This window comes from Mustela erminea, chromosome 4, assembly GCF_009829155.1.
Source record: "Mustela erminea isolate mMusErm1 chromosome 4, mMusErm1.Pri, whole genome shotgun sequence".
Taxonomy (NCBI): domain Eukaryota; kingdom Metazoa; phylum Chordata; class Mammalia; order Carnivora; family Mustelidae; genus Mustela; species Mustela erminea.
In genome coordinates this window covers 137119324-137131670 of record NC_045617.1, presented here as the reverse complement: position 1 = coordinate 137131670, position 12347 = coordinate 137119324, and the positions used below count along the sequence as shown (strand labels likewise).

Sequence of the window (12347 nt, the reverse complement as noted above, 5' to 3'; positions counted from 1 at the left end):
CACCGTCGCTCTTTCTTTAGCAGCTTCTGCACTATCGTGAAAGTACAAACGTTCACCATTTCTGTATTTTCCCTGCTACAGGACACCCACTCGAAATCCCTTGCTTTTCTTGGGCAAGATGTACCATGGGGTGCTAGACAAACAGCGTTAATTTCTAAGTGCACCGTGACCAGAACAAGGCTAAGCATGAAATTTCTAGTTGTGTTTTCTGGAAATCACGATCTGGATCTTTTACTAATAGACTGGGCAGCGAAGTCCAGAGTGAACAGAAAGACGGAATGTTAGATCTAAAGGTCAGGGACTATTTGTCATGCCTGAGTCCCACGGAGACTCTAGACAGCATCTCTCCAAATCAATAGGGCGCTGTACCCATGTGCTCCGAGGGAGCATCTTTCCCTGGGAGTGTCTCAGGCAGCTTGGAGGCCAGCTATCCAGTGACCACCGCCCCCCCGCCCACTCCCCTGAGCACCAGCTTGTGCCCCCGCTCCTCGGTGCCCAGAGGGGCGTCGGGCTGCTGGCTGATGGACCTCCTTCCTCAGACGATGAGGAAATGATCTTTGGGGCTCAAGTCAGGTTTCCGGGGATGGTGGGCTGGCAGAAGGGGTTGGTCAACTTTGTATTCTAATCTATGGCAGAAATATCACTTGAAACCAGGTACTGAAGAGTAAATTACTTGAGACCCAAATCCCACTATTAGTACAACTGGATGCGCGTGCACGCCCCTCCTCCCCTCCGTCTTTCCCTCCCTCTTTCCTTCTGCCCATCCATTCGTGCAGCTAGCGAGCATCCTTTCTGAAAGGGGTAGGCTGGCATTCCTTAAAAGACAGAACCTGTCGTTTTTAGGTTAGTCTCAATTTGGCTGAAGAAAAAGACTGGTGTGTTGTGGTCAGCATCTGTTCCTGGGGTCCATTTTTCTCAGTAGTACATTAAAAGTAAATGGGACCGTACTGAGGAAATCCTCGGGTGGCGGGTAACTGAATAGTGGCTGCCACCACTGGCGTGTGGTCTCGCTACGCTCGAGGATACGGAGGGGAAGCACCAGGCCGGGGCCGGGAGGCCTTACAGAATCTGCTACCTGCGGGCAGGCTCCCGTCAGCTATGGCAAGAACAGAGGTAAAAGCCCCTTCCAGCCTCTCCCATAAAAACCGCTCTCCCTTCCCCTAAACTCACTATTTTCCATTCCCGGAGCTAGTCCCAGGGAAGGCAGGTGCTGACATTCTCAGGCAGTTTTCCTAATGGGGAGGAAGACGAGCCAGTTCTCTCTTGGAGCCCTGCAAAAGCGAGGGGCTCTCTGGGGGCCCCTATCCCTCGCAGCCCCCCCTTCCCTTGCTCTGCTGCAAAGTGATGCCGTTCGCTGAGTTTCTGTAAGAACGAAGCGTATGCTTCAGTATTTTCCTATTATGAGTTTTTAGCAAGAAACCCCTCAAGTTCAGGGCAATTTCTGGGCCCAGCAATCAACCCCAGTGAACCTGTTGAAAATTTGATTTAAAGTTTTTTTTCTGAATGTCTAGGCTTTTCTGTATGAGAAAGGAGGGGTCATTACCAGCCTGCTCTGGATACCCTGGTCATTTCAAGGGCACACTTAAGCTTGGGCCCCTTGCCCAGACCCTCTCACTGCCCAGGCTCAGGAAGGGGGATGCCCTGCGCCCAAGGACCGGGGCTCTGAGGGACTCGGAAAATCAGCCTGTGCCTTGGGTGAGGGCACCCAGATGAAGGTCACCTAGCTCTCTTTCGAGGTCCCCACCGAGGGGGTGCAGCCCATCTCCTGGCCCTTCAGGTATGTTTCTCCTACTCCTGATAACTGGGGAGCCATCTGGCTCGTCACCAGATGTTTGGGTTGCCCCAAGGGAGAGAAAGTCCGAGAGACACAAATCATCACCCTAGTAAGTGGTATGGTGTTTTAGAATCTCTGAATTTCTTCCTTTATGTAATATTTCTAGGGAGACAAAAATCCATGAATAAACCTTTAAAAATTAATTTTAATGGATCTCTTAACTGTCTCTAAGATTTGAGTATCTTTCTCTCAAGATGGTCACTGTAGGAGGCTGATTAAAAACACTTTAGTCAGACAGAATATAGTATTATGTCTTACGTGCTATCAATTAATTAAACTCATCATCGCCATCCAAGAACAGGTTCAAATAAGAGTCTGTTATTAGGGCCACTCGTACAGAATTAGATCCATTTCTGGGTCTATTTTGAGCTGCCAGGCCATCTATTTTTGGGGTTAAAGTACATAAAAATTCTAGCCTTATGGCCTGAAGTGCTTTTCAAACATCTTCGGTAAATTTATCAGTACTTTTGGCATTTTCCTAATCAGTAATTCAAATTGGACTTGGCATAATGCAGTCATTCGGTTCTCAGTCAATAGGTAAGCAGTAGTCTCAGAGGCAAGGGAAACTCTCAGGCACGTGACTGCATTATATTTGAACTCCTGATTTTGACAATGAATTTCCAAAGCTTGGGGTGGTGAATTTTTAGGGAATTTGGTGAATTTTTAAAAAACAAAATATTCTCTGTGATTGAAAGTATAAGGCACTGGCCGTCAAGCTGTCTGAGGGGGGTGGGTGCCACAAAGTCCGGCAACAGAATGTCACCAGCCGGAAGGACGGCAGGTCCTGACCCTGAGCTGACCACCGTCCCCGGGACAGGAGCTGCTGCGTGCCCAGCCGCTCGCTCTCACGCCCAGGGAGCAGGACCATGGAGAGGGCTTCCAGCTGCACCGCCACCAGGGCCCACCCTGACCTGTCCCAGCGCCCACCTGGAAAAGCCGCTCACCTTTCGAGTTAACCTCCTCTTGATCTCTCTCTTCTCCTCTTGTTCCTCCTGTTCATTCCGAGCTGCAAGAAACAGGGGAGAAGCTTTTGGTTCTGGGGAACAGTGTCGCACACAGGTGTATCCTCTGAAAGTCTGCGGGCTCTACGCCGAGCCCCTCACCCCTTGGGAAATGGGGTCGTGAGCTCCTGTCCTCTTCCCTGGCCACCCTCCTGCCTGTGGGATGCTTCCCCAACGGCCTGCACTTTCACATGGATGGTGAGCTGGCTGGCCTTCTCACTTCGCTTTCTTTATGCCATGTGGGGAGGTTTCAAGTCCTCAGGAGAAATGCCGGGCTGGGACGTGTGGTTTCGGCACAAGGACATAGGTCCTACGAGTGGGGGTGGGGGGTGCTGTTGGGGGGGGCGGGCATCTGGGGAGAAGTGAGGTTCCCTGCTTTAGACAAGACCTGGGCCTATTCAACTCTGCCCTGGGCCTCTCAGCGACAGACGGACGGGGACTCATTGTGATGTGGCCTCGTGTCGGGTGCTCTGTGGGGACAGGGGAAGAGGCCGGCCCGTGGGGGCGCCTCCCACTTGCTGCAGAAACAAAATAAGGCACGGCTAACGCCAAACGCAGCCCCGACTGCGTGGAGGAATTCCAAAATACGCTCACCTTTCGCAAGCCCTGATTCCATTAATTCTTTGAATCTTCCAAGAAGTCCACAGAGCAGGTGGGAGGCCAGAGTGTGGGACACAATTGCCTGCATTTAGACTTTTTAAAGAGTGTCTCGGGATAGAAGACCTCGGAGTCTAAACGTTCTCAGCTTAATGTGTGGGCGGATTACTCATCAGATGTTTAAAGAGCTGTAGGTAAGAGGGTCTGGGGAATGGAGCAGAGAGATGGAGGCCAGGACGTGTGGGCTTATTTCTCCTTGTGAGCGAAGCGGGCGGCTGTGGGTACGTCACTTTCCTCCTGTGCTCTGGGATGGAGGCATGGGTCTAAGCCTAATACTGTCCATCCAACCGTGTCAAGGAGGGTCTCTGCTTCTCACCCCTGACTTTAGAAGGACGTTAATGAAAGCAATCTCCCTCAAGGTGGCCTTCAGACCACCCTGGGCACTTAGAATCTCATTTTGAAATTACTATTGTTAAATTATCTTTCGTAACTCATCAAATCAGCACACTCTTGCGATTCGGTCATCTCAGGATAGGACAGGTCTTTAAAAGAGGGAAGCCCCTGTGCATAGAAGTGGGTCCCACCCGGCTCCTCCTTGCCAGCCCTGGCAACAACCACCACAGCCAGAGGCCACACACCCTGAAGGTGGCCACACTTCCCACTGGGAGGGACAATGGCAGGTTAGAGCTGAACTCAGGCCCTCAGTGACAGCCCCAGGTGAACAATTTGACTGCTATGACTCCCTGGGCGGGGATGGCGGGGGGAGATTCAGGATCTTATACGGGGACATCAGAAATGTCCACATCCTACAGTGGGCTGTCATCACCAGAGGACCCTAGTGCAGCAAGCCCTATAGGGGTCCCTCCCCCATACAAGAGAGAGGTCCTTCCTCTGGACTTAAAGATCTTATCTCTCGCCCAGCGTTCCCTTTAAAAACGCAAGTTTCTCTTGGATAAAAACTCACGAAACGAGCCAGCCATTAACATCTTAGTATGAACGACTCCAGCAGAAAGAAGGGAGACCGCAGACGGGCGCCATCTACAGGTGGCCAGGGGGATGGAAGCCTGGAGAGTGAAGACCCAGGGGGCCGCTGGGGCGGGGGCTCTCCCTTACCATGTGTGGGCTCAATAGACAGTAGGGTCTTGAGGGGCCCAAGAGGCCGCCACATCTAAATGTAAACGAGGATGTAAAAGCCAAGGGAGTTAAGTGGCTCGTCACACGCCGTGACGCTACCCGCTAACTTGTTAGACAGCCAAGCTCCTTTTTGGCTTGCTGGAATAAGCGGCCTCTTCCCCCAGCATGTGTCGCGTGGGGCCGGCCCCTCCTCCTCACTCCCGGGTCCTGGCCTCAGACTCCCGTCGGGGCATCCTCACCCCACAAGCCCCCCCCAGAGCCCCGAGCCAGCGCGGAGCTGCCCTCGCCCATGTGTGTTTCTAGGGTCCCTCTGTGGGGAGGGGCGGGGCCACATGTGACCACCGCTGGAATCTATACCTTTAGTTCAAAGCCATTTACAAACTCAGGGTCATGAATTCTCGGGCAGAGGGCACCGAGACAACCCCATTAGACAAGTGGGAAGAGAGGCCAGGAAAGGGCCGTGATGTCGTCTCCTGCCGCCACCATCAGAGTGCGCTCATTATGTGCTCAAATGTGCACAGTGTCTCATTGGCCACTGGACAAAGCCAGCACTGCCCCTGGGGGCCGGCAGGGGGGCTGGGAGGCGGCCTCAGACCCTCCAGGCTCTGCTGCAGAGACGCGACCTCCCTCTCCCAGCACCCCTCACACAGACGGCTCCTCGAGTGACTTACAGCTCAGAAAGTCAGGCTCAGGATAATTTGTGTGAGGGGGTTTTCTCATGCCATGAAGTTTCTGGTTCCATAGAAGGGAGATTAAAAAAAAAAAAATCTTAGGAAAAAACAATGTTCTAGAACCCAAGGGAGAAAGAGTTAATGGGAAATAGATGTTCATTTCTGAAAAGTTTCAAAACTGAAACGATCAACCTGCTTGAACTTGGTCAGGCAGTTCTTTAATTTGGCTATTTGCATGGGTAAGAAGGAAGAGGGACTAGAACAAAAGGGGACCCTGGGAACAATGTCCTCAAGTCCCCGCTTGGGTTGCCTGACTCTAAGCCCCGCAGGCTTACTAGACACCGCAAGTGGCCGCCTCTGACATCTGAGTCTCTTTCCAGATGAGGCACCCGCCTGTGGGCTCCCAGGGTGCTGGGCACGGAATAGGCTCGACCTGCTGCTTCCCCAACCCGAGCCCTTGCCGAGAGAAGCACTGGTTTCTGAGACTTGAACGGTCCCCCAGAGCTGCAGCCTCTCTGGCTGGGGGCAGGTTGGGGGCCCCCCACACAGCACAGCCCCTGTACCAAGATTCCTCCAGAAAACTACAGACGCCTGTTGGGTAGGTGCGGGCGTGAAGAGGTAGAGGGGAAGGAAGAACGTCTGCGCGATCCCCTGCTTCCGGGACACATGGACACCTGGGCCACCTGCTTTTCTTTCTCTCCAACAACAGAAAGGTTACAGTGGATCAGGGCTCCGATTGGGGCAGAAAGGGAGATCTCACGCAGGCCACACGCTTCCCCGGCCGTGGAAATCATCTGAAAAACTTCTCATCCCTTTTACAGCATAGGAAGCTTTGAAACTGCTAAGGACACCTCTTGGTTAGAAAGAAATATACAGGGCGCCTGGGTGGCTCAGTGGGTTAAAGCCTCTGCCTTTGGCTCAGGTCATCATCCCAGGGTCCTGGGATCGAGCCCCGCATCGGGCTCTCTGCTCAGCAGGGAGCCTGCTTCCTCCTCTCTCTGTGCCTGCCTCTGCCTACTTGTGATCTCAGTCTGTCAAATAAATAAAGTTTTTAAAAAAAAAAAAAAGAAATATACACACACACATTCCTAGAGACCTAGGAGGTATGTGAGATGCAGGCAGCACTGAGGAGGCCAGTCCCGAAAACCGCGCCCGCTGAGAGCTGAGGAGGCGGCAGCCCGTCTGGGGCCGGGAGGCGGGAGGCAGACCGAGGCCCGCCCCGCTGGGCCACCTCCCTCCGCCCAGCCCTCCCCAGGGGAAATGCGGCAGCTCACCCTCAGCAAAACCATTCAAAACTGACCAAGTCCCCAGACCACAGTCGGGACGAGTAGAAAAGGAAGATCCAGAACATTTTAGTTTGGTCTCAGTGGAAATACCCAGCCCCTCAGACTGATGTTTCATGTGATTGTGTGTGTGTGCGCGTGTGCGCGTGTGTACGTGTCTCTGCGCACCTGCGAGCCCAGGGTATGGCGTTCCCGGGAAACTCTGCATAGCGTGAGTTTCTCTTCTCTAGAGAGAAATTAGAAGTGGATGTGTGTGGGGAGAAAGGGTCACGAGTTGAACTAGAAATACTGTTTGTTGACCCACCTTGAGAGCTTTGATGAGTGGTAATGAAGGGACAGACATGGGCAGACAGTTCTGTTTTGTCAATCATTGAACATCTCCCCCCTTTGTCTCCCGCATGGAGCAGCCCTGGTGACCCTCAGATGCACCAAGTGGATTCCCGCTTTCTGTTTGAGTATCTCTGCTCCTTCACTGTCCCTCCCCCTGGCCAGAGTGACGGTGAGGCTCTCTTGGGGGACAGCACTCGGCCGGCTGGCCATGGCCCAGCTGCCGGAGTCCTGAGAGGGGGACGTGAAGCATTCTCACTTGGAAATGCTTTCCTAGACTCTACTTTTAATGTTCAAAGGAAGAGGGGGGTTATCAGCAGCAGCCGGCTGCCGCGGAAAGTCAGGTTTCCAGCCCCCGCTTTCAAACGGCCGTCTGCCTTATTTTAGCCCTCGATACAGTATTTGTGGTTTTTAAGTCAATTCTGGCTTGAAGGTGACCCGGATTCTGCCCACCGTCATTTAGTGAGTTCACTGGCTCTAATATTGCAGCTTCTCTGACTTCACCGCCCTCAGAGGAGAAGGTGGTCCTTGTGGGCCAGGAAACTTCCAATGGGCCCAGTGGGCTCGGGTTTGTCTCCTCCACGGGGAGGCCGCCCAGGATGCTCTCACACACCAGGGTCCCTCATCAGCCATCAGAGCCGTTCTCAGGCGTTTCCACACAGGCCCAAGGGAAAGACCTTGTGGCCCGCACCCTGCACAGGACCCAAAGCCACCACACAGCATCAGGGACCACCACGGGCTGAGTCACTTACGTTTTAGAATGTTCCTCTGCTCCAATTCCTCTGCTGTTGGCCTCTGGCTCAGCCGCCTGCGGAAAAAATCCAGGAAAAGTTTTTGGACCATATCATATCCTCCTTGGGTCATTAATCTCCCCGGCTCTGGTAGACGCATGAGACGGAGTGAGTGGCGGGAGCTCTTGCCCCATCCTGTGCGCCGCGAGACCGACTCTGACCACCGCCGTGTCCTCGGTTCCTCAATTTCAACCCCAGGAAAGGCACCCGGCGTCACGTGGCGCCAGGCTGACCCTCCCCCTTCCTCCCATCCTCGGCCCCTCCCCAGCCCCGCTCCTCTGGGGCCTCTGGGGCCTCCGGCCCGTGGATGCTTCTGGTCACAGAGGTCCCTTTCTTTCAGGTGGCCTCCTGGCTTCGGGGAGTGTGGCCTCTGCCTCCCCCGCCCCCAAGCCCCAGGGCAAGAGCTCGCTTCTTGCCATGTTTGTGCAGAACCAGGGAGGACGTAAAGACGCTCATGGCCCCGGGGAGACGCGAGACAGAGACAGCGAGGCTTGTCCCGAACAATAGATGCTCTTCTTCTTGTCCCCACCCATCCCCTCCAGAGCCGCCTTAGACGGGGCAGGACAAAGGAGCAGGAACAGAAGGGCTACTCCCGAGGCCGGCAAGTCATGGGGCCGTAGCAAGTACGACATCATAGCAGGGGCGTCCCTGGGCCGTGATGCAACAGTGGGGGGCGGGGACCGATGCTGGTGGCCCCAAGGCCTGGCAGAAGTCACCAGAGAGCGGGCAGGGCCCCGCGGAGTAGTACAAGCCGGTCTGGGCAGATAGAGCTCCAGGGATGAGCCACACACACCGTGGGAGAAGGTTGTGGAAGGGATCTGGGGCTCCTACGGGGCCTGCACTGGGATGTGAGGGGCGCTCCCCCAGGAGCACACGCCGCGCTTCCTCCCTGAGTTTCGGCACCGGTGTGTCTGGTCGGCAAGGTGTTTACACCACGGAACCTCAGGAGATCCGGAGTGAAAACAGAAAGTCCATGGCCACCGAGTGCAAACGGTCGACCCTGAACACTTCCTGTCGCCCGCCGTTCTCCTTCCTGCCCTGGATCCTCGAGAGCCCACCCGCATCACCACAGATGCTCTGGGGAGGACACGGGCTTCGAGGCCCCAGGATTTCTGGTCAGACACCGGCTGGTGATGTCGGCAGCACCCTGGAAACGGCTGGCAACTGTATTCCAAAGCGTCGTTCAGTTTATAAGAACAAGGTCATGTTCGCTAGTCATTTTCTCTTCGGAATGTCCCATGAAGATGCTGTTTCTTCCCATTGACAAGGGGCCTGCTGTATATCTGGCGATTTGCAATATTGGAGGCTCTAAATTGGGACTCTGGAGTCTCAAAGTCTTTCCTAAAATAGCACCGTCAGACCCCGGGAGGAAACTGTGTCATCGCTCTGGAATGCAGACTTCGCTCAGAACGAGCTGCTTGGGGGCTCTACCTCACCTTACCATCTACTTCCCCCAGAATCCTCGCTTCGTTTGTAGGGACGTGCGCTCAGCTTTATGGGACCCCTTGTTGGGGCTTGGGCTCTGGATACCACCAAAGCTGTAGGTCAGTAGGTTTTGAAAAAGCTCCTGATTCAAGGTAGAGCTTGTATCCCAGAAGTCCTGTGCCCAGAAGGATCTGCAGAACGTTCCCCACCGGCTGTGCTGAGAAGCCCCCTGATCCCGTCACCACACGGGATCTGCCCTGGCTTTTTTGTTTTTGTTTTTTCTGATGGGTCACGTTTGGAGGGGGACAAAAGGACGAGGGATTGAACTACAAGCAGAGCAAATTCCGTTAGCTGGGCGGCCTCAGAGTCAAACACACATGCTTTCAAGGGAGGTCCTGTTTATGTATCATGTCTCCTAAAAGGGTCTGAGAACATTGAGGCCGATCCCAGCGACCAAATGGAGCTAAGCCCTCCCTCCCAGAGGACACGTGCGGTGAGGAGGTGCTTCGGCTTTGAAAGTGAGATCCAGCAGGAAAATCATACTCCGGCATCGTTAGGGCAAAGCACAAACAGCTCAGGAGTTAGGGGATCTGGGGTCTAGTGCTGGCTCCGCTCTGAACCTACTTTCCACGGACAGGCTATTGGGGACTTCGCTGCATATAATAGAGAGTAATTTAATCGGCGAAGCTGATGTCATCCTTGTCGCGTGCGGGCATGGTTCTTAGAAACAGCGGCAAGATCCTCGGTCCCATCCAAGTGTGAATTCATTTATGGAACACACGTGGGGAGGGAGGGAGAGAAAAATCAATAAAATAGAAAAAAATACATAATAAAATATTTAAATAAATGCGTTTGTTCATTTTACAAATTATTGGTGGAAGGCCAGCTCCATGCCAGGTTCTGTGCTGGGCTCTGGGGGAGCTGTTGTTCGGGTCGTCACGAAGCAAGTGTGAATTGTAAGTTCAGTGAAAGGCTGCCTTCGGGGGCATCTGGGCGGGGATTCTCGCGTCCGATCAAATTAGGCCAGGAGAGGGGTTCTGGGGGAAGCGACGCGGTGGCCCCGATGGGAAGGACGGACAGAGAGAGCCACGTGTTGGAGCAGAGACAGCGAGCGGAGGAAGGACACTGGGGGACAGGCAGCGGCCAGGCCGCGTGGCCCGTGAGGACCATGGCCAGGATTCTGACCTTTTCTCAAGGAGCAATGTGGAGCTACGAGAGCACTAACATTTTCAAACCGGTGAGGGCAAGGGGGAGTGAATGTTTCAGATTTACAACGGACCTCCTTGGCCAGGGCACTGCGGGTGTAGGGGGACACAAGGGGCAGTTTGGGAAGAAGCCACAGGAGGCTCCAGCTCAGGGAGGAGGGAGCCCCGGGCTGGGCTGCAGCGGCTGACGGGCACGTTCTTAGGAAGTCGAGCTGACCGACCACGGAGACGTCGCGTAGGTGGACAGAGCGGGGAGAAGCAGGTGTACGGAAGTTCTGTCTGTCTGTCTGAGGTTTCACAGCTTCGACAGTCGGATGCGTGGCAAGGCCATTCACGGAGACGGGCGCGCAGGAAGGGAGGCGGGGGTTTGGGAGGAGGATGGGAAGGCTGGAAGGGAACCGAGAGTCTGACTTTGGATCTGCGGAGTCGTAATGCTGCCGGAAGGTTCAAGTGGGGAGATGAAGCAGGGCGGCCGCAGGCACGTGCTCCGCGGAGAGGAGAGGTCGAGGCCCGGGAGAGAAGTCTGCAGCGGGTCTGTAATACGGAGATGTGAAGCCAAGAGTCCAACAGAGCGCAGCCTGAGGAGGCAGGGGCTGGGGCTGGAAGCTCCCGGGATCCCTCTACTCACCGCTCAGACGCGCACCACGAGCCTGCCGGGAGTCGGCGGAGGGCAGGGTTCAAGGGCAGGAGGACACCAGCAGGGTGCAGCCGCAGTGAGGTGGGAAGACAGACATGGCCCACGCTGGGTGCCGAGTGCTACCGAGAGGTCAGGCGAGCCTGGCAAACGGCCCAGGGGATCAGCACCCGCGGACTGGGGACCAAGCTGCCCAGAGCTCTGCTGGGGGCGCGGGGGAGGGAAGCCAGGCTGGAGAGAGTTGAGAACAGAGGTAGACAATGCAACAAGGATGGACGATCCTTCCCGAAGCCTGGCTGGATGAGAGAAACGCAGGGGTAGGGGGCTCTGGGGAGGTTCACACTTTTTACTTTTTACCTCCGCTAACTGACCTGCACCGGCTGCCCAGTGGAAAACCACGGAGCTCCTTTTTAAATGCCATGTGCCTTCGGTGGCCACCTAGGAGCCTGCCAGGTTCTTGCCCAGTCCAGAAGTGGATTTTGTGTAGTATCAGTCTGAACGAGTCTGTGCTGGTGACCGCAAGAAGCAGCCACATAAACTAAGTCTTTTCTCTTTGCTTGCAAGGGGCGTGACAGACAGGGTTGGCTTAAACCTGAAGCAAACGGCACTTCAGTCTTGGCCTCGAAGAAAAGGAGCCTGTGAGAAAGTGCGGTTGCAGGATGATTTAGATGAGAAGCAGAGCAGGAGACGCATGACAGAAGCCCTGTGGGTCTGGCTGGTCTGATTCCTGACGCTGTCGAGGATTCCTTCTGCCCCAAGTTGCTAACGAGCCTTCTGCTGGCATCAGAAAGGCAAGGGCACGGCTTTCGTTAGCGTTCGCAACTGTGTATTGTTTGGAGGGCCCTCATTTTAAAGTTGGGATCTCTGAAAGCTATATCTGCATTTCAGGGAAAAGCAAAGCAGAATTGACTGTGGTCTTCTGGATCTCAGTCCCAGGGGGAGGGAACGGCCCTTCCAGACAGATGGGAAGAGAAATAGGAAGGACTCGTCCTAAGGCAGCAGGAGACGGGTTTCCCAGCTGCTGCCCCGGCTGGGAAAGGGAACGAGGGGAGACAGGCCTGGTGGGACTAAGGGAAAGGGAGACACACTGAGTTACGGCCCTTCCTTCGGAATCTTTCCGGAGAACATGTCACTTCTATATAGGTGGGCTCTTTCTGTGTGGCCTTGGTCATCGCTACAAACCCAGGTGTTAGGAGACCACAGAGAACAAAACAGGTGCTTTCAGTAGTTTTTTCACCCAGATCCTGCCTGTCCTGATGCCACACATGCTCCTGGGAAGATCTCACCCAGAGTCATGACATCAGTTCACATCTACCTCCGACGACTCCAAAAATCTACACCTCCAGTCATAGTTTTGAGTTCTAGACCGCCTAACTTATACTCCTACAGACTGTCAAACTCACGAGGTTCTAAATGAATTCATCTGTCTTCTCCTCCTGTCCTGA

At 54.5% G+C, this 12347-nt stretch overlaps 1 protein-coding gene across 10 annotated transcripts in view; it reads right to left on the bottom strand.

Moving 5' to 3' along the window:
• PHACTR1 (phosphatase and actin regulator 1) overlaps positions 1–12347 on the bottom strand; it is a 553820-nt gene that overhangs the window by 6778 nt on the left and 534695 nt on the right. For all 10 annotated transcript variants that reach the window (XM_032341117.1, XM_032341122.1, XM_032341119.1 and 7 more), the window contains 2 exons: positions 7600–7655; positions 2779–2840 (listed from right to left, as the gene is read on the bottom strand). In XM_032341117.1, coding sequence (XP_032197008.1) covers positions 2779–2840; positions 7600–7655 — 118 coding nt within the window. The remainder of the gene's footprint in view (positions 1–2778; positions 2841–7599; positions 7656–12347) is intronic.